The sequence below is a fragment of the Monodon monoceros genome, unplaced genomic scaffold (genome assembly GCF_005190385.1).
Source record: "Monodon monoceros isolate NGI ecotype Baffin Bay Population unplaced genomic scaffold, NGI_Narwhal_1 Super_Scaffold_6, whole genome shotgun sequence".
Taxonomy (NCBI): Eukaryota; Metazoa; Chordata; class Mammalia; order Artiodactyla; family Monodontidae; genus Monodon; species Monodon monoceros.
In genome coordinates this window covers 26,000,725-26,020,863 of record NW_021703783.1, presented here as the reverse complement: position 1 = coordinate 26,020,863, position 20,139 = coordinate 26,000,725, and the positions used below count along the sequence as shown (strand labels likewise).

Below are 20,139 nucleotides of genomic sequence, written 5' to 3'. Positions count from 1 at the left end.
TCCAGTGGTCAAAAGGGGGCACTGTTTGCTTAATAAATCAAGAATATTTTTTTGTAATAGTTTATCAGAATATTCACAAGCCAAGAAAAGATTTTTATCATCACTATTACTTTGTTTTATTTAATTATTAATAACGAGGAAATTTTAAAACTCAGGGTAAGTTAGTTAAATGATCACAATAAGAATATAATCTCAATAAAATATGTTTGAGAGTAAGATGAGAAAGCAAAGAAAAACCTCATGTGCTTAAGGATAGAATCTGCAATAACAGTACCAATTACTCCCAAACAAAAAAATACATGGAAGTGGATCAAGATGGTCGATTAGGAGGACATGGAACTCACCTCCCCCCACAAACACATCAAATACATCTACATGTGGGACAATTCTCACAGAAAACCAACTGGAAACTGGCGGAAGATCTCTTACACAAGCAAAGCTGCAAGAAAGATCCCCACATAACCAGGTGATTGTGTGCCAGCACCAGCAGCTCTGCTTCAGGCTGCCAGTTGGATAGACTTGGCTTCAGGCTTCAGACTGTGTTCAGGTCAGCTGCACATGTCTTGTTTTAGGACCAAACTTGAAGGGTCACGCTTCCTGGGGCATGAAGGTAAGGGGATTAGTCAAACCAAGGTAGTATGTCTGAAATCTGTGCTCCATCATGTCTGCTAACATTCCAATGGTCAGAGAGTCACATGACTAATACCAAGGTCAATGGAGCTGGCCAATTTACTCTGCCCTTTCTAGGGCACTGCCAGGTTACGTGGCAGAGGGAGAGAGTAAAGAATTGAGAACAATCTAAATCTACCACATATTTTTACCATCACATAATGAGATGTTTTTCTTTTTTTTCTTTTTTAAAAAACTTTTTATTGTGGGTAATGTAAAAATACCCAAGTAGCAAGAAGAGTTCAGTGAACCCCCAGGAGCCCACCACTCAGCTTCAACAGTCATCAACTGCTGTCTACTCTTCTTTATTTCCATTCACTCCCCTAGTTGGATTATTTTATCTATATTTCCATTCACTATATTTCCATTCACTCCCCTAGTTGGATTATTTTAACCCCTAGATATCACATACTTTAGGATCTATCCCTAAGAGATATTTTAAAAAGCATAGCCATAATCCCTTGAACAAATAATTTATTAAGAATATGATATAATCTTAGTTATCAAAACGATGTCAACAATAGGTTTGTAATGATATAGGAAATAAATACAACTGAGTGAAAAAGGATAATGTATTATGACTGTGGAATACAAGAGATCAAATGGAAATTTAACAAAATGTTAATAATAGTTGTTCTTTAGTGGTGGGAATAAAGGTAATTTTAAGAAAAATAATACATATATATTGTTATCAATATATTACTCTTGAATTACAACCAAATAAGAGCCTGTTCAAACACTCTCTTGGTTGTGAAAGCCTATAGGTGAAAGAGAACTCCGCTCTGAGCCCAAATGCCTTCTTTGGGGCCTTTTCCATGGCTCTTACCACATGCCACCTTTTAATAAATATTTTTAATAAATATTCTCCACAACTACTTAGAGGAAATACTTTCTATGCACCCAGGTGTCCCTCACAGTGCTTCAGTATTCCTTCATAGTGTTTCAACAAAATTCTGCTCTTAATAAGTATTTGCTGAATAAACTATTGTGAATGAAAAAATAAAATAGAAAAAAATATAACAACATCAATTATGATATTAGATACTAATAATAAACTGTGTTTAGGGACTTGACCTCTTTCTAGCTGGGCAGCTTCACTCATTCCACTCTCTCACATGTGGTTCCTATTCACCCAGCTGTCTCATGTTTCTCTGCCTAGGCAAAGACAGTCAACTGGAAAACTCTTATTCATCATTCAAGACCCAAGTCAAGACTCTGATCCTAATTTGAAGTCCTTGTTGACCCACTCAGGCAAACAGATCACTCCTTTCTTGTACCATCATTGCAAGGCTTTATCATATGATTAGAGCCCCAGCAAAGTGGAGGCACCAAGAAATAGAATGAGAAGGCACTTAAAAATTGGTATTCGGATATGTTAAAGAAAGCATCAAAGTAGTCACCATGAGAAAAATCAGTACTTTGTTGCGATTCATTATAGCAACTTCATAGTTTAGTAATTCTATTTTTAATGAGGGTTGGAAATAAGTACCATAATATTTTCAGAGTTTAGGAACTCTAAAGATCTTTTTTTTTTTCTTGATGTTTTCCATTTGGGCTTTATTTAGAACTCTAAAGATCTTAATTTGGACCCGTATTGCCAAACCTAACACATAGCTTTACTCTTCAATTACATGGATGGTTGAGTTTATCACCTGCCTTCCCTACTGGGACCATGAGCTCTTTGAGCCAGTGACCACGTTTTTTGTTCTTAAAAAATACATGGCCAGGCTTCCCTGGTGGCGCGGTGGTTGAGAGTCCGCCTGCCGATGCAGGGGACACGGGTTCGTGCCCCGGTCCGGGAAGATCCCACATACCGTGGAGCGGCTGGGCCCGTGAGCCACGGCCGCTGAGCCTGCGCGTCCGGAGCCTGTGCTCCGCAATGGGAGAGGCCACAACAGTGAGAGGCCCGCATACCGCAAAAAAAAAAAAAAAAAAAAAAAAAAACATGGCCTCATAGAAAGCTACCCCTGAAATACTGGTTAAATGAAATCAAACTGAATTGATCCCAGGAAATAATAACTTTAATATCTCTTATGATATTATTACTTGATAGAAATATATCAATAGAAATATATCTCTAGAGGCAATATTCTTCATAATAAAAATGATTGTATTATTAATTGAAAACTAGGGTTTTCAATGCTTAGATAACAAATATTGAATGCTTTAGCTCAATATGTGAGCTATTAGGGACATGAAATTTATTATTTCTGTCTCCTGCCATCACATCTCTAAAACTTGAGCATGATTTCCTGTCCTATGTTAAGCAGTACCGGGTCCTGCCTCTATGTTAACTGATACTGGGACTAGGCATAAAAAATTTAGCTGCTTGAGGGAAAAACTTGCTCCTGGAAGATAAGACTCAACTAAAACAGCTTCCTCAAGACTTGAATCAAGACCCTCACTTTACTGTACCTCCCAACTCAAAGCTATGTCATAAACTCTGTCTAACCCAACCACTTTCCCACCATGTGAGACCTACCAGTCCAGATCCTCAAATCCTATGAATATCCTTCCTGTTGACATCCTGTTTTGAGATACTACTAAGGCTCTGTTGAGCTGTTATCTTACTGCAAGAGGTCTAACAAACAGCTTTGTTTCATCAACAGATTTTTCTGATTTTTTCTGATGGGGAACTGACAGTTGACACTTTTTATGGCTACTGCTGCTTACTGCACTTCTTTCAGATATTCTGGTTTGAAAAGTATAAAGGTATAAAACATTTATAAGGTTGGGTCTAATTTTATTTTAGACACAGAACCAAATCAGCACACAGACGAACGTGGCTAAAGTTTTCAGAGTCAACTATTTGGTGTAGGATCACGAATAAAAATTGGTATGGTTAATTATAATAATCTTAAATTTTAGTTTCCTCTGTAAGTTGAATTGTGGATGTAAGATAAAGAAAAAACATTTATTCATTATTTCAACAAGTATTTATTAATATTTAATGCCTACAATGGGCCAGCCCCTGTTTTAGGTGTTTATATTGTAGTGAAGAGAGATGGAAACAAACTAATATATAGAAGCTACATATGGAGTAAGAAGTGCTATTTAAACAATTATTTAGAAAATAATCAACATTTAACAGGAAAATGGAACTTCAGAAGAAGAGCACCTTCTAGTTCTTTGAACTAAACATTTTACAATTCTAGTAGCTTTCCTATTTAGAGAAACCTCAAACCAGGCTGGAAGAGTATATTTTGTATAGGAAGCTTCAGTACAAAGCAACATTCAGACCAATTTTGAGATTGAAAGCCAGCCATCATCATGTCTTTGAAAAAGAATCTGTGGTATTTATACATAAAGTATATTTAAAACTTCATTAATTAGAAAGAGAGTTTATGATATATGCTAAATCCTGTAAATAAAGGCCGATAGTAAGAAAAAAACAAAAAACATACCCCAGCATTTCCTTAATTGGGAGAGACTTGTGACACTACAGTGCACCCATTTGTTAGGAAATAAACCAGAATGACCCTTTGTAAGGAAAATGATTTCAAATTAATTAATTAGACACTTAATTGGGAAAATTACCATATTACATCTACAAAATAAAATGTAAAAGATGTATAAATTTTTGTTTGTTTTTTCAAACTTCTGAGTTAAGCATTTGATTTCCATGTTTCAATTACTGGTGGGAGGGTATGGGTAAACTGTAAGCAGTAATCAGCCAGACTAGTAGTACAAATTCCCACAGAAATGGCATCTGGGCTAATGAATACTCACAGGATACCTTGGCAGTCTTTCAAGAATACTTAATACTGGCCTAAACTAACCTCCTGAGTAAATTAGTCTACAACATGCAGTGATGGGAAACCTTACAGTGTACATGGATGCTCTCCGCACCCCTGCCTGTGCAGAGAGCAATGAGGACCTGTAGGAATCAGGAGAAATGACCACTTTAAATATTTGCACATCACATAAACTTGCTTCAAGTCTTCTACATTCCTCATCAACGACCAAAAAAACGAAACAACAAAAAATACCCTTCTTATTTCTAAGAAACATATTTTTAAAAAATCTTCTAAATTTCCCCACTGTGAGCTCATTGTCCCCAGACAAATCAAGACCTGGGGTCTCATGGTACTGCCAGCCCTCAGCACACACCGTGATTCAGTGCTTAAAGGGGAAGGAATGAGATAAAAACTCATGGGATATCCAGATAACCCTTTTTTAATGGTCTGGAACCACCCCCTGCACTCCTTAGTAGACATTTTGCTCCCCAGCACTCCAAAGCTGGGGAGAAGTGGCAATGATCAAAAATAAAATTTCAATTGTGTCAATTTTCTTCTGGATTTTTCCTTTCCCCTTTTCATCTTTATATCTATCAAAACCACACAGTCATCCCTCAGTCTCTGTGGGGTATTGGTTCCAGGAGCCCCCGGCAGACACTAAAATCTGGATGCTCAAAACCCTTAGATAGGGATTCCCTGGTGGCGTAGTGGTTGAGAGTCCGCCTGCCGATGCAGGGGACACGGGTTCGTGCAACGGTCCGGGAAGATCCCACATGCCGCGGAGCGGCTGGGCCCGTGAGCCACAGCCGCTGGGCCTGTGCGTCCGGAGCCTGTGCTCCGCTATGGGAGAGGCCACAACTGAGAGGCCTGCGTACCACAAAAAAAAAAAAAAAGAAAGAAAAAACCTTAAAGTGGTCATAGTATTTGCATATAACCACGCGCATTGGCTCATCTTTAAATCATCTCTAGATTACTTATAATACCTAATACAATGTAAATGCTATGTACCTGCCAGTGTGAGGCAAATTCAAGTTTTGTTTTATGGAATTTTCTGGAATTTCTTTTCTTAGAATATTTTCAGTCTGTGGTTGGTTGAAATTACAAACACAGAACCCATAGATGTGAAGGGCTGACTGAAACAGTTCTGGAAGGAGATACCAACTTGAGAAGGGAGAGAGGTGGAAGCATACAACTGGGCTGCCCTCTAAGTTGACGGAGGGCAAGAATCGTACCCTCTGGATTCTGGTACCTCTGTAGCCTAGCACAGTGCCTGGCACAGTTTGATGACCTGATCTGAGAGGTTATAACAGCGTTGAGACCAGAATAGGGTTGTGGTTGAGGAACCACCTTTGAAAAGACCTTGAAATCCAGTCCACCTTTGCTTAACTACCTATGAATTTTATTCATAAATAAATTCTACCAAAAGTACAGATTCAAGAATGCTATTACTAATAACTATAACAAACCACAATGCAAACTGATCAGGAAAATTCAGCAATTAAGCAATCTAAGTCTCATTACCCACAAAATTATTTAAATGTACACATGCAATCGTTTTAGTCAGCTTACAGCAGAATAAAGAAATCAGGCCTTTTTTTTCTTATAATGTTGTTCGTACTGATTTATATTTCATAACCCTCGTATGATTTGAAAGCAGTTTACAGAGAGAGAGATTGATAGAGATTGCAGGGAAACCTTAAGCTTGTACTACAAAATAGGCTTACAAACCCAGGCTTTAATGAGAAGTCAGAGGTTAAACTGATTACCATACATTTAACTTACTCCAGAAATAAATTAACATAGAGCTAAAGTATAAAGTAAGATTTTTCTTATCCAATAAAGCTTTTTGGTAATTATACTACTTCTAGGTTTGCCTTTTAAATTTAGCTGAAATAGGAGGGTTGGGAAATTTCAGCACATAATTAATGTTGGGAGATTGAGGCAAATTTCGACAGTTTCTTTTCTGATAAATAGAAGATTTAACCTTAATGGTCAGAAGGTATAGATCCATCTAGAGTGTAACCAAAAATCTTCTTAAACCTCACCTGGTTCTGCTTTAATGTGGACACCAGTTTCTGCAGCGTGATGTTTTCCTCTTCTAGTTCAGTATAGTCCTGAAGGAGGCGGGCCTCTCGGAATTTATATTCTCGGATTTCATCCTTCATCCGTATTCTTTGTAGCTCCACCATCTCATTGTTCTGAAACAAGAGAATAAACTCTAAATACAAAACTTTCTTCTAGATTTTATGAAGTGTAGATAAAGTCTTGGTAGTTAAAAATAATAATAAAAACATCTCATGGAGTGTAAATTGGTACCACCTTTTTTTGAATAAGAATTTAATGATATCTGTCAAACTTTAAAAGCACATACACATGACCCAGCAATTCTACAACTAAAAATCATTCTTAGGCATATTTTCTTAGAGGTAAATAAAAAAGAAAAATAAATTCATGTACATTTACACAAAGAATTGGAAACAGTCTAAATGTTTGCTAATGGGGGAACAATGAAATAAATTATTATGCATCCTTTAGTGAAGCATTATAAAATTATTTAAAAGAATGAGAAGAAAGGAGTGAGGAGCTTTATGCACTAAAATGCAAAGAGAGCCACAATACATTATGAAATATAAAAGAAAGTTATAGATTAGTATGCATACAATACCAAATTTCCAAACTCCGGGGGGTCCCTCTGCAAGTTTCAAAATCTTCCAACTAAGCCACGTGGTCTAATCCTGGCTTGGTCCAGACACTCTGGCCTCAGTCACCTGGCTTCAGCCACAGAAGCTTCCTTCTGCCCCCTACCATGTTGGACTTGGCCGCTCATTCCTGCCTTCAGGCTTTTTCACTCCGCCTCCCCGACTCCCTGTCTCCAGATCAAGGGTTCTTAGCCTCATCTGCGCCATGACCCTCTTTGACAACGTGGTGAAGCCGATGGAGCTCTTCTCAGAATGATATTTTAAAGGGCACTGAAAGAGTTCAGAACTTCCCATGCCAACCTATGCCACTTTGGTATATTGATTATTTTGAGATGAAGGCACTTGAGAAACAGCAGATGCAGGAAGGGCTCTCTGCCCTCCCCCTTTCTACCTAAAAGCAGGACATGAAATTTCCCCTGAGAAAAATGCCCTTCCTATACCAGGAAGAGAACGTTCTTATCACAAGAGACTGGGAATCGATGCTGAAATGGACCCGTACAAACACATCTACTAAAATGATCTTCCATTAGTTTCCCCCACTTAGTTCCTAGTCACTGTTCCACGATATACTGCCCCTAGCCCAAGCTCCTTTGTCTTGTCACATCCCCACAATTTACCCTTCTTTGTGTAAAAATGTATACAAGCTTTTGGGCCTAATGACTTCTGGTCTTCATTTTTCTTTTGAACACTCCCGTGTACTTGTAAAAAAATTAAATTTGTATGCTTTTTTCTTATTAATCTGTTTTATGTCAGTTTAATTCTTTATCCCAGTCACAGAACCCAAGAGAGTAGAAGGAAATTTTCCTCCCTTACAGTGTAAAAGACAAGATTACAAAGGACACTGATTATGCTCAAATTAAGTTAATATAATATTTTACAAAATTATGATATGGTAATCAGGTAGATTATTATGGTAGTGGCCCCCAATTAATCACATTTCCCTATGGCCACACGCGGTGGAGTCTGAAGTCAATCCTGAACTGGCTTCATTGACTTGCTTTGACCCACAAAATGCAGTGGAAGCTTTAGCTTGGAAGGCTAAAGGTCTATCTTTAGGAAGGCTTTGTAGGGACTTCCCTCGTTGTCCAGTGGTTAAGACTCCGCATTCCCAGTGCAGGGGTCCTGGGTTTGATCCCTGGTCAGGGAACTAGATCCTGCATGCCGCAACTAAAAGATCCCACATGCCACAACTAAGACATGGCACGGCCAAATAAATAAGTAAATAAGAGGCATTGTAGCTCTTGTTCTTTCTCTCTTGGAACACCGCCACCATGTGAAGAAGCCCAGGCTAGCCTGCTGGAGCACGTGGCCCAGCCCATAATCAGCACCAGCTGCCAGGCAGGGGAGTGAAACATCTTGAACTCTTTGGCTCAGTTGAGCTGCCAGATGATGGCTGCCACATGAGTGACCCCATGTTAGTTTGTAAGAACTGCCCAGCTGAGTAGAGCTCAAATAGCTGACCCATAGAATCATGGGGTATTATTTTAAGCCCTTAAATTTGGGGTGATTTGCTACACAGTAACATGTCACTGATACAGTAATACATGTGCTTCTTTATTAGCAGAATGTATACTCAGATCTAGTGGCAGATCTAAGAAATACCATAATTTCAAAGAAATGATGATATTTCAAGATCCTGCAAGAACTTCGATGTGATATGAAAATACTGATCACAAAGTAACAGGTGCTGCTAATGCTACTGAAGTTTGTGGCCTACATTCAAATGGAAGAAAATGCTAAATTTTTTGTCTGAGTTTAGAGAAAATGGAGATGTAATTATTTTTCCCTCCAAGGTTACAGGCCTCCTGAATTCTATCCACAGACTCCCAGGACCCAAGTTAGGAAACTCTTCTGCTTCTATTTGTCATTTAGGTCTCAGTTCAAATGTCATCTCCTCAGAGAGGCCTTCTCTGAACAGCTAATATAAGACAACTCCCCAACCCCTGCCCTTCAGTCTCACAACATCCTATATGATTTCCTTCATAGATCAGAATTTTAGCATAGAGTAGATACTCAGAAAACAACTGTTGCAAGAATAGCACTCAACATTACTTGAAATTAGTAATTTATTTATCTTTTACACTTTTTACATGTATTAAATTTCCTTTTCCATCTGAATATAATGAACCTTTAGTGTTTGCCTATGGGTCCCTAATACCTGCCATATTTTAGGCCCTTATAAACATGGAATGAATAACAAAACAGTTATACAAATGGCTAAACACAAAATCTAAAAAAAATCATTGTAAAAATTTATTGTAGGGATTATGGCTTTTTGTCTGTGTTGTTAGAGTGTGGAACAAAGGTAGAACAACACATTTTGAAATAAACATACCTAACTGTGAAATGACTGGACTTATTACAGTTTTTCAATATACTGTCAAGCTACTTAGAGGCAGAAACATTACTTTATTCCCTGCTCCTTGGACAATATTTTGCATATGTGTTCAATAAGTGTACAATGAAAAATAGAGTCTGGTTACAAAGCCAAATTACAATATTTCATTAAATTTTATTTTGCAGAAACAGGAAATCTTAATATATTTTTCTGTTTCTTAAAGGTCTACCATTAACTGAATGGGTGATGTATAGTTATTTAGTCTTCCTTGTTTATATGCATGAACATATGAGGAAGCTAATAAATTGGATGCCAGTCATTTATATAAAATTATAAACAAAAACGTTAAGATATAAGAGGTTCTGTAAAATGTGAATATATACAATGTAAAAAATGTTAATGACTAGAAACCTAGCTCGTATACACTCAGAATTAATCATAAAACCTTATATAGTAAGATAGTAAATGTCAGGACAAATTTAAGACCATGGCAAAGCTAATGAGGATCACCAATAGATAAATCATAAAATAGTTAATGAAAACTGTTGATGTTAATTAAGGAAAAGGAAGAGTTTGGTGTGGAGACAGGTTAAGTTGAAAGACTCTCTAGCAATAAAACAGACATAAGACCCAGGGGAAGAAAACTGGTCTCATTTATTTTGTTAGAAACCCCCCTTTTTTTAAAGCATTTTTTAAAAAATTATTTATTTATTTATTTTTATTTTTGGCTGCGTTGGGTCTTCGTTGCTGCACGCCGGCTTTCTCTAGTTGCGGCGAGTGGGGCCTACTCTTCCTTGCGGTGTGCAGGCTTCTCACTGCAGTGGCTTCTCTTGTTGCGGAGCACGGGCTCTAGGCATGCGGGCTTCAGTAGCTGTGGCACGTGGGCTCAGTAGTTGTGGCTCGCGGGCTCTAGAGCTCAGGCTCAGTAGTTGTGGCGCACGGGCTTAGCTGCTCCGCAGCATGTGGGATCTTCCCAGACCAGGACTCAAACCCATGTCCCCTGCATCGGCAGGCAGATTCTTAACCACTGCACCACCAAGGAAGTCCGAAACCCATGGGTTTTTTTGAACTGCCAAAGATTAAATTTTATGGGCAGTGTTCTTTGCTTCCATAATAAATTTTTTAAATTTCTACTTTTGTTTTTTGCATACTCATCATACATTTATCTCTGACAATTTTTTTCTTTCTGGGATAAGATGGCGCTGAGCTCTATTAAAAACCCCCATCAAGAATAATGAAAGTGAGAAAAATAAAGCATGAGAGAAAGGGGAGAAAATGGCGCAACCAGGAGATACTCTAGCCTTTCGCCTCCAGAGACCTGAGCCCCAGCTTCTCTTCAGAGGACAGAGGATTCCCTGAAATGTTTGGGGTAGACTATCCTCACAGTTTGCATTGCACTTGAGTATAGCAGCATTCTGAGAGTTTTATTTTAATTAACATTGAGAGGCGACTTCCCTGGTGGTCCAGTGGTTAAGACTCCGCACTCCCAATTCAGGGGTCCCAGGTTCGACCCCTTGACCAGGGAACTAGATCCCTCATGCCGCAACGAAGATCCCACATGCTGCAACTAAGACCCAGCACAGCCAAATAAATAAATAAATAATTTTAAAAAACATTAAGAGGATTTCTTTATGTGGGAATAATAAATTCCCTCTACTATTGGCCAGAAGTAAGAAAATATAAGCACTTATTACCACACAAAGACTAAAGTATAAAAAGTAATATAGTGCCTTCCAGTTATACAGCTCTTAGCCTTTTATAACTTAATTATATTCATTGGCCTATTAGATCTTACTAATAACTTGTGTGAGCTGGGTGACAGGTCCCTGCCCACAGCTTACTCATCTGTAAAATGGGGATCCTAATACTTAACATTATATGGTAATTGTGAGAATTTAATGATATAACATGAGGAAATGAGCAGAGATGCCAGACACACAGATAATTTCCGTAACACAGTGGAACATTCTTACAGAGAGAGGTTCACACCTAAAGGCTGAATAATTATTACTATTGCTAATTACTCCTGGGTGAGTCAGGAAAAGCTTTATAAAGTAAGTAACATTTGAGTAGAACCTTGAAGGACAAGTAGAGTTGACTAAATGGGTAAAGAGGTGGATGGACTTTCCAGCCAGAGGTAAACTTTTGAACAAAAGGAGAGTCCTATTTGTTTGAGGGCAATGCTAAAATAGCCAATAGCCAGACTGAGCATTTCCTTAGGGCACCAGTGAAGCTGGAGCACTGAGAGAGAGAGAAAGAGAAGAGAGAAATTCAGAAAAATCTAGAAAATAGACAATTATTTTCAGCTTATGTCTACATTTGGTGTTATTTCATAAAATAAAATGTTAAATTACAGTCTAGTATGGTTAACCTATGAGGTAGTAGGAGGAACCAAAATATTTACAGTGCTTGGAAGCTTTCAAGTTCTTAATCAGGCTGTGGTTTAGGAAATAGTGCAGTTGGGTGTGGCTGGAGCAAAGGAACTTGAGATAGATTTTGCAGGAAATTCTACATTAAACAAGGAATTTGGGAACCATCAAAGTCTTTTAAACAAAGTAGCCATGTAATCAGACCTATGTTTTAAAAAGTCACTCTGAGAGTTGGAAGGGTGGACAGAGAACAAGCGAAGCAGCCCCTTAACTTGAGGAAAAGGATGAGGAATTTTGAGGGACATCTCAGGATGAACAGGACTTAGTCACTGATTGATGTAATAATAAATGAAAAAAAAAAAAAGAAGAGCAAAAAACAATGGCCTAATAAGGATAAAAGTATCAAAATGGAGTTGTAAGAAAGGAAGAAATTTTACAATAAAGTTAATGTGAGAGTTAAAGATGTGTCTTATTAATAATTACAGGTAGTGTTAATTTGGATAGTCAAACCAGGAATTTCTGGATCTGTGAGTGGAGTGAAAGAAGACAGATGGAGAAGGGAAAGGATGGGGTATGCAGTACTGACTTTCTCACTTCTCTCCTAGAGAGTTGCCACTGCCTGGCCAGTTCTGGTACTTTAAGACCATAATCTTTACTTTCCTTCTTTTGGCCAAAGATTAACTCTTCTCTTGCTGGTGAGAGGAGTGGACCATAGTTCTTGCCTGACCTCTCAGGTCCTCAGCGTCCTCAACTCAGGTGATCTACTCTCTAACCCACATTACCAGTAACTTGCCTCCTATTCTTCCAAATCATCTCCAGTTCTCCCAACCCAGCCATTCTTCCACCTCATCAAGGTTTGCTCTCCTTCGATCTCCAGCTTGCTCATTATCTGCAACCCTGGGTTTTCACTTCCCTCCTCACCCAGGTTTGATTCTACTGGGTTGGCCAAAAAGTGTGCTCAGGTTTTCTGTAATATCTTATGTAGAACCCAAACGAACTTTTTGGCCAACCCAATACTATCATCACATACTTACTGTCTTGCAAACACATCATAGAGCCTAACTTTCTGCCTTGTTATGCCCAAAGCTAAACAGAACTGGAGAAAATACAAATCCATGCCACATGGTTTCAATTACAACTCACAAAGAGGTAGTGGAATGTACTGGTGAAGAGTCCAGGCTCGGAACCAAACTTCCCTGGATTCAAACCCCTACTCCAACACTTAGTAACTCTGGCCAAGGTTACTAATTCTCCATGCCTGTTTCTTTTCCTGTCAGGGGAATAACCTCCAGGTGTTATGTGGATCAGAATGGTGCCTAATATGAGTGGTGAAGTCCTGAATCTCAAACAGGCCTTTGGCACTGTCTAGTGATCATACCGTATATCCACAGTGTAGTAAGTTTCCTACTTCTCTCTTCATACAATCAGTCTCTTCTCTCCCTGATAATCTTGCCTCATATTTACTTGGGGTGGGGGTGGAGCAGAAGGAGGTATGGCTCCTATTCCCATTCCTGTTACTTTCTTTTAATCTGTCAATACTTTACACAGTTTAAAGATAGTAAATCCAGTCTTAAAACAAAACTTGACCTTTACATCCATAGTTGTTTCTAGAGTCATGATTGCCCTTTCTCAATCCATTCCAATAAACACTGAACCTGCCCTTGTCAAAGTCATCAATGACTTGCGTTGTTGCCACTGGATTTGGTGCCCACACCTGTGTTTTCCTCTTACCCCACTTCTTTTTAAAAAAAAAAATTTTATATATTTGGCTGTGCCAGGTCTTAGTTGCGGCACGCGGGATCTTCATTGCAGCATGCGGGATCTTTCAGTTGCGGCATGTGCGATCTGGTTCCCTGACCAGGGATCGAACCCGGGCCCCCTGCATTGAGAGCTCGCAGTCTCAGCCACTGGACCACCAGGGAAGTCCCATCCTCTTACCCCACTTCTTCAACAGCGTTTACCACTCCCTCCTTTTTGAAACTCTTTTTCTTCTATTGGCTTTCCAGACATCTAAACTCTAACCTCACTGGCTGCTTCTTTGCAGTCCCTTCTGACTTGCTCCCCTCCTTCTCAGCTCAACCTCTACTGTCAAGTGTTCCAAATCTATATTGAGCCCCTCCCTTTTCTGGCTACTCTCCAAAGGCAACCTCATCCAGGCCTCTAGCTTTAGATATACCACCGATATGCTGATGATTCTCGAATCCCCACCAGGGCTAACAGAACCCTATGGGACCTGACTCTTGCCTCACATAAAGTGCTCATCCTGCATCTTTCTCCCAAGGACACATCATGCCCCCGATCCCCAAACTTCTGGTTCTTTAACCATCTCAAGCTGGGTCCTGCTTTAGAGTTCTTGCACCAGCTGTCTCTTCTGCTTGGATTTCCTTCTCCTTGTTCACATTGTCTGTCTCTTCATTAGGATCTCAACTTAAGTGTCATCTCCACAAGAAGCTTTCCCTGACCACTCAGTCTAAAGTAGCTGCCCAATCACACTCACATAACCCTGTTTTAATGGTCTGAAAAGTGTTTATCACTATTTGATTTATTTTTTTGCTGGATATTGGCTATTTTTCCTTCACTAGATGTCAGAAGGAACAGATGTCCTTCACTAGTTGTCAGTAATTCATCCCCACAGTACCCCAGAATCCAGGGGAGCCCGTCACTCATGGTAGTTGTATCCCACAGCTCAGACTCATCACTTCCAGCCTGAGTTGGACTGGTGGTAACGTGAGGGAAGCTGGGAAGTCTCTGAAGGATGAGCTTAGCTGGGTATAGCCAAAGAAGTACAGGTGTATTTGTACCTTTCATATCTGTTCATAGATTGGGAAAAAAAAAAAAAAGCACACCTGCAAAGCAGGCCCCAGGTAAAATTCTCCACTGTTTAAAAACCCTTTTGGTGACACACATTCCATGCATATTTATACTTTATCCCATCTCTGTGGAAACTTGTACCAAGAAGAGGGTTTGATAAACAGCTCCTACAGACATAGATATATACTATAGGACTGACACGACTTGTTATACTCTCTCTCTTAAGAATGGGTACAGTTAATGAGGGACATCAACACTGTGATGTCTCCATGCTATCAGCCAATAATAAGCTGATGGACACTGGGACCTTCTTCCGAAATCACAATAAGGGAAGACCAGTTGCTCTATCAGGCAGTCATGTGGGTTTCACAGTCTTCAGGAGAGCTATCGATGAAGAAAAGGAGGTATCCAGAGCACCATACAGGCAGCATCTCCAAGTGCAATCCAGACTTAATAACTGGGAAATAGCTAGGACAAACAAACAAGGTGAGTTTGAAATGTGGCTTAAAACAAACATGCTCCGTGAGAAAATGGATAAAAAGAGATTTGCCATGGCTGGGAAAGAGTAGTAAAGGAGGAGAGGATTACCACTTCAGGACAGCATTGCCCATAGTGAGCTCTTCATTAGGCTAGTTCTGTGCAGGGTTACTGGGAGTTGCTCAAACATAAGTTTAGGAAATATAAGTTAAAGTTACACATGTATTTTTTTCTGCTGGACTTCTCAGAGCCCTTAATATGCTAGCATGTATTGAGACTTTGTAAGAGTGAGACGTGGTATGCAGCATTTGCTAAATTTTTTTGACTACAAGATCTCTGCCCTTTAAAAGGAGCATTTTGATCAATCCACAGACCATATCATTGGAAAATGTTACTCTGAGACAGTAGAAAATGATAGTATCTGTACAGCTGACTGGGGTAAACCACCAAGCTCTTTATAGCACAACTCCAGATCCCTTCCAACTGCTGAGGGCTGAATGGATCATCAGATTTAAATAATGACATAAAATTAAAAGCAAAGGAGTGAATAGATATAAATAACGGGTAAAACGGACTCCCCTGGTGGCGCAGTGGTTGAGAGTCCGCCTGCCGATGCTAGGGGACACGGGTTCGTGCCCCGGTCCGGGAAGATTCCACATGCCACGGAGCGGCTAGGCCCGTGAGCCATGGCCGCTGAGCCTGCGCGTCCGTAGCCTGTGCTCCGCAACGGGAGAGGCCACAACAGTGAGAGGCCCGCGTACCGCAAAAAAAAAAAAAAAAAAAAAAAAGAGTGAAACAAGATTATCAGGTCCTGACTGGCAATGACTATACAAGAGTAATAAAGCCATAACGAAAGCAAGACTCCGTAATTCTCACTTTGAAGGTATCTGCAAATCTTGTTCTGAAGAAAGCGGCACCATGAAGGGTTAACTATCCTTGACTGAATTTGAAGCAATATCAGCACCTTTCCCATGGGATATCAGCCTCCATTAGAAATCAAGGACCAGACATTTCACAAGCAGTTCACATTTCAATGCCTCATTTCAAACATTTCTCATAAGCAAAATCTTGACAGCAACATAAAATCCGCCCTTTTATTGTAAACATTTCAAACAAATGGCACAAAATAACATATGACTGACTTTCTTATACCCTGATTTATCATTTTTTCCTTCTTTTACTTGTATAAAAAGGACATTAAAATAATACATATTTATTCTAAGACAGTTTTGCTGCAGCATGAATGTATTTCGCATGATAATAAGCAAATTGTGCTGGCAGTATCTAGCATATATCAGATCCAGTAATTGAGTTATTATGTTTCACAAAGTAGTATGATCGTTTAAAGTTCACTCAGTGGACTGGAAGTTATTTTTTAATCAGTGAAAATGTGGCTTTGTGACCTGGGTATTGTAACCTGAATACACTGATTTGTTCTGGAATGAGCTTTTGCAGATATAAAATACTGGAATCTTTTCTTCTTTCCATAATCAAACTTGAAGTCAGGAAACCATGATCATTTCCCAGAATAGTCTAGTTACCCCTTGCTTACTTGCTTGATTTTTCTTTTTAAAATTTCTCTTTTTTAAATTTAAAGATGGCAGGACAATTTTTCTTTACTGATGGTATCTCCTTATAATTATGAATATCCATGCTGCCCTGATTACACAATTACTATAATAATTTATTAAATGGAAAAGGGAAAAGGGAAATTTAGATAATACATTAAACAGGTTTGAAATCTAGATTGTGCAATAAACATCTGAGTTCACAAATATTCCAGAAATAGTTCGATCTCTAGCAAATATCCTTTCACTGCAGCTTCACAGACTTTATTGTGACCTTGCTGTAAAGAACGATCTAACCCAACAGATAAACAGCATCAATAGTCTCAAAATCATTCATTATAATAATTAATTTTAATGCCTATCACCATGGGAACACACTATATAAAGATGTTTAATCAGAAGAAACACCATGAAAGAGAAAGAAGTGATCAAAAATGGAAGTAATGGTTGTACTTAAAGTGATTTTTTTTTAAATGGAAGTGAACATTGAAATAAAGAAAAAATTTAGAGGGATGAGAAAGGAGAAGGGATTAAAAATGGCAAAATGCGAGATAAGTATCATGAGGAAAAAACGCTGCACAGAAAGTGGGGGAATTGATATAACTTATAACTTGATTGGAAGATACAAGTTAACCCCTTAAGGGACTAAAGGTCATTAGAGACATTATTTTTGTTTATTCCTTAGGTATGTGCATATAGTAGAGGCTGACTGATTGGTTATTCATCCAGATGGTTTCTGAAACTTTTACAGGATATCTGGCTGGTCTGACTTGGTTGTTTATTTTTATTACTACAAAACACCTTTATTATCCAGGAAACAAAGTTTAGCCCAAACATTGGTAATAAAGAAGAAAGCTTAAACTATTAGTGAATATAGTTACTCAGATTAAGTCTTCAATATATGGAATAGTATAAAAAATAACAGCTTCAGAGAAGCAGCTATTTTACAAAGAGGTGGGTGGAAGAGTAAACATAGTTCTGGACATGGACCTGGATTCGAATGCTGTCTTACAGCAAAAAATTTCCAGGACTTTCAGTTTTCTTACCTCTGAAAACAGAAAAATAGGGAGTTCCCTGGCAGTCCAGTGGTTAGGACTCTGCTGCAGTGGGTACGGGTTCAATCTCTGGTCAGGGAACTAAGATTGCACAAGCCGCATGGCGTGGCCAAAAAATAAATAAAAATTAAAAATAAAACAGAAATATAGCTTTCTACTCAACTCCAGAGTCGTCATAAATAAATGAGAAAACATTTCTAAAAGTACTTTGTAAATTGTAATGAGCCATCCTACATCCTCATTAAGAGGTAGTTTTTAAAAAGTCAGTTAAAAGCTTTTGTGGGACTTCCTCGCAGTCCAGTGGTTAAGACGCCACGCTTCCACTGCAGGGGACTAAGATCCCGCATGCCGCATGGTGTGGCCAAAAAACAAAAACAAAAACAAAACAACAAGAAAAACAAAACAAAAAAAAAAGCTTTTGTAGGACAGTGTTGGAGATCCTTCAGAATGTTCTTTATCATTAATCATTTGAAGATTCTTTGAGAAAACAGTCAACATGTAGACATGCTTCTAGCTCATCATATGAATAATTTAAGATGAGGAGGGCTTCCCTGGTGGCGCAGTGGTTAAGAATCCGCCTGCCAATGCAGGGGACACGGGTTCGAGCCCTGGTCCGGGAAGATCCCACATGCTGCGGAGCAACTAAGCTTGTGCACCACAACTACTGAGCCTGTGCTCTAGAGCCCGTGAGCCACAACTACTGAGCCTGCGTGCCACAACTATTGAAGCCCGCGTGCCTAGAGCACATGCTCTGCAACAAGAGAAACCAACGCAATGAGAAGACCACGTACTGCAGTGAAGAGTAGCCCCCACTTGCCACAGCTAGAGAAAGACCAAGCAGCTACGAAGACACAGTGCAGCCAAAAATAAATAAATAAAAATTAAAAAAAAAAATGAGGAGATACTGATCTCAGAGCCAGATATTATAAAAATATATGCAGTGAATAAAAATCTCACTCCCAACTTGTCCCACCCCTCAACCCCCAAACCACTGTTCTTAGTAGCTTATGTATACTTTCAGAGTTCCTTTATATCTTGCTTATTTTCAAAGTTTATCTATAGAACCAACTTATTCCCACATGAAAATGAACATGGTTAACACAATTATATAATGGACTAATCATAACAAAATTATTTTACTTATATATGTGGATGTGTATGTGGTATATATATACATATATATCACATACATCACGCCTAGTGATACACATACATATCACTAGAATCTGTATCTCATATAGCATTCTTCAGTTACAAGCCAGAATTTATTTATTTAATAAGCACTTAAATAATGTTTACAATGTGCCAAGACCATTCTAAGCATTTTAGAAATATAAAACTCTTTTAACCTTTTAACCCACATGACAATTCTATGAGCTGTAAAATCCCATTTTACAGCTAGGCTAACTGAGGCATGGGTAGTTATATAATGATTTCCCCAAAGTTCAAGAATAAGTGCAGAGTCAGGAGTTCAATCTAGAACACATGTTCTTAACCACTAAGCCCTGCTTCCTTAAAAATGGCTTATTAAAGTGAATTGTTGCTTGAATGGATGTAGCCATCCATCCATTCAAGATTATTGTAAACTCTCTCTTTACGTTATAGTTTCCTTCTCTTTATGAAATAAAGAATGAATAGAAATATAAATGATTTAGTAAATTTTCCCCAGTGTATAATAAGTTAGTGGGTGCTATTTCTGAAAAATAAATTATTTTATTGTTTTCAATACATAACTTCTTGCAAAATTTCCTCAGAACTGATTCTGGAGATAATGATGTAATATTAGCAAGAGGTGCCCACATTTTGAACATTCATTGCCTATTAAGTTTCATAGGTAAAAGCTCATTGCAAAGGCAAAGCTATAACTTTTACTCTGACTGTTACACTCTTTCCAGAATCTTTCCTCTATGAAGGCTTTTGATATTCTGGATGTGTGAGTACTACAGGCTAACTAATGCTACAGGAATCCAGTTGTATATGTGCTTATTAAAATGTAAGTTCCAAACCCTGAAGTATTGATCTATCTTAAGTTGACTGGCATTCTGATTTCAACAATTATATTAAAAGTCTAAGAAATTCCAAGATGTATCTTTTAGGTAATTATTGAAGGTGATCAATTTTCTACCTTTACAATCTACATTAAAGTTTCAAAAAGAACTCTCCTTACCAACATCTTCCTGGTATTGGCTTTCCCCCTTGCTTTGAAATAAGTGGAAACTGAACTTTAGAATAACCTAGAGAAAGGAATTTTGGCATGGCAGGAGTGATAACTTGAGAGATAGGTGAAAACCTAGGTAGTGAAACTTAAAAGTGATAAGGTCCAGGTGAGAGGGAAGCAATACTAGCAAAGAAAATGGACTATTGTGTACAGTTGAGGTTAATCTGTAGTTAAAGGTCATTCTCAGCTCATCTCCAG

General features: G+C 38.6%; 1 protein-coding gene across 6 annotated transcripts in view; it reads right to left on the bottom strand.

The window, feature by feature from the left end:
- BICD1 (BICD cargo adaptor 1) overlaps positions 1 to 20,139 on the bottom strand; it is a 200,194-nt gene that overhangs the window by 56,607 nt on the left and 123,448 nt on the right. For all 6 annotated transcript variants that reach the window (XM_029205666.1, XM_029205665.1, XM_029205662.1 and 3 more), the window contains exon 3: positions 6,452 to 6,604. In XM_029205666.1, coding sequence (XP_029061499.1) covers positions 6,452 to 6,604 — 153 coding nt within the window. The remainder of the gene's footprint in view (positions 1 to 6,451; positions 6,605 to 20,139) is intronic.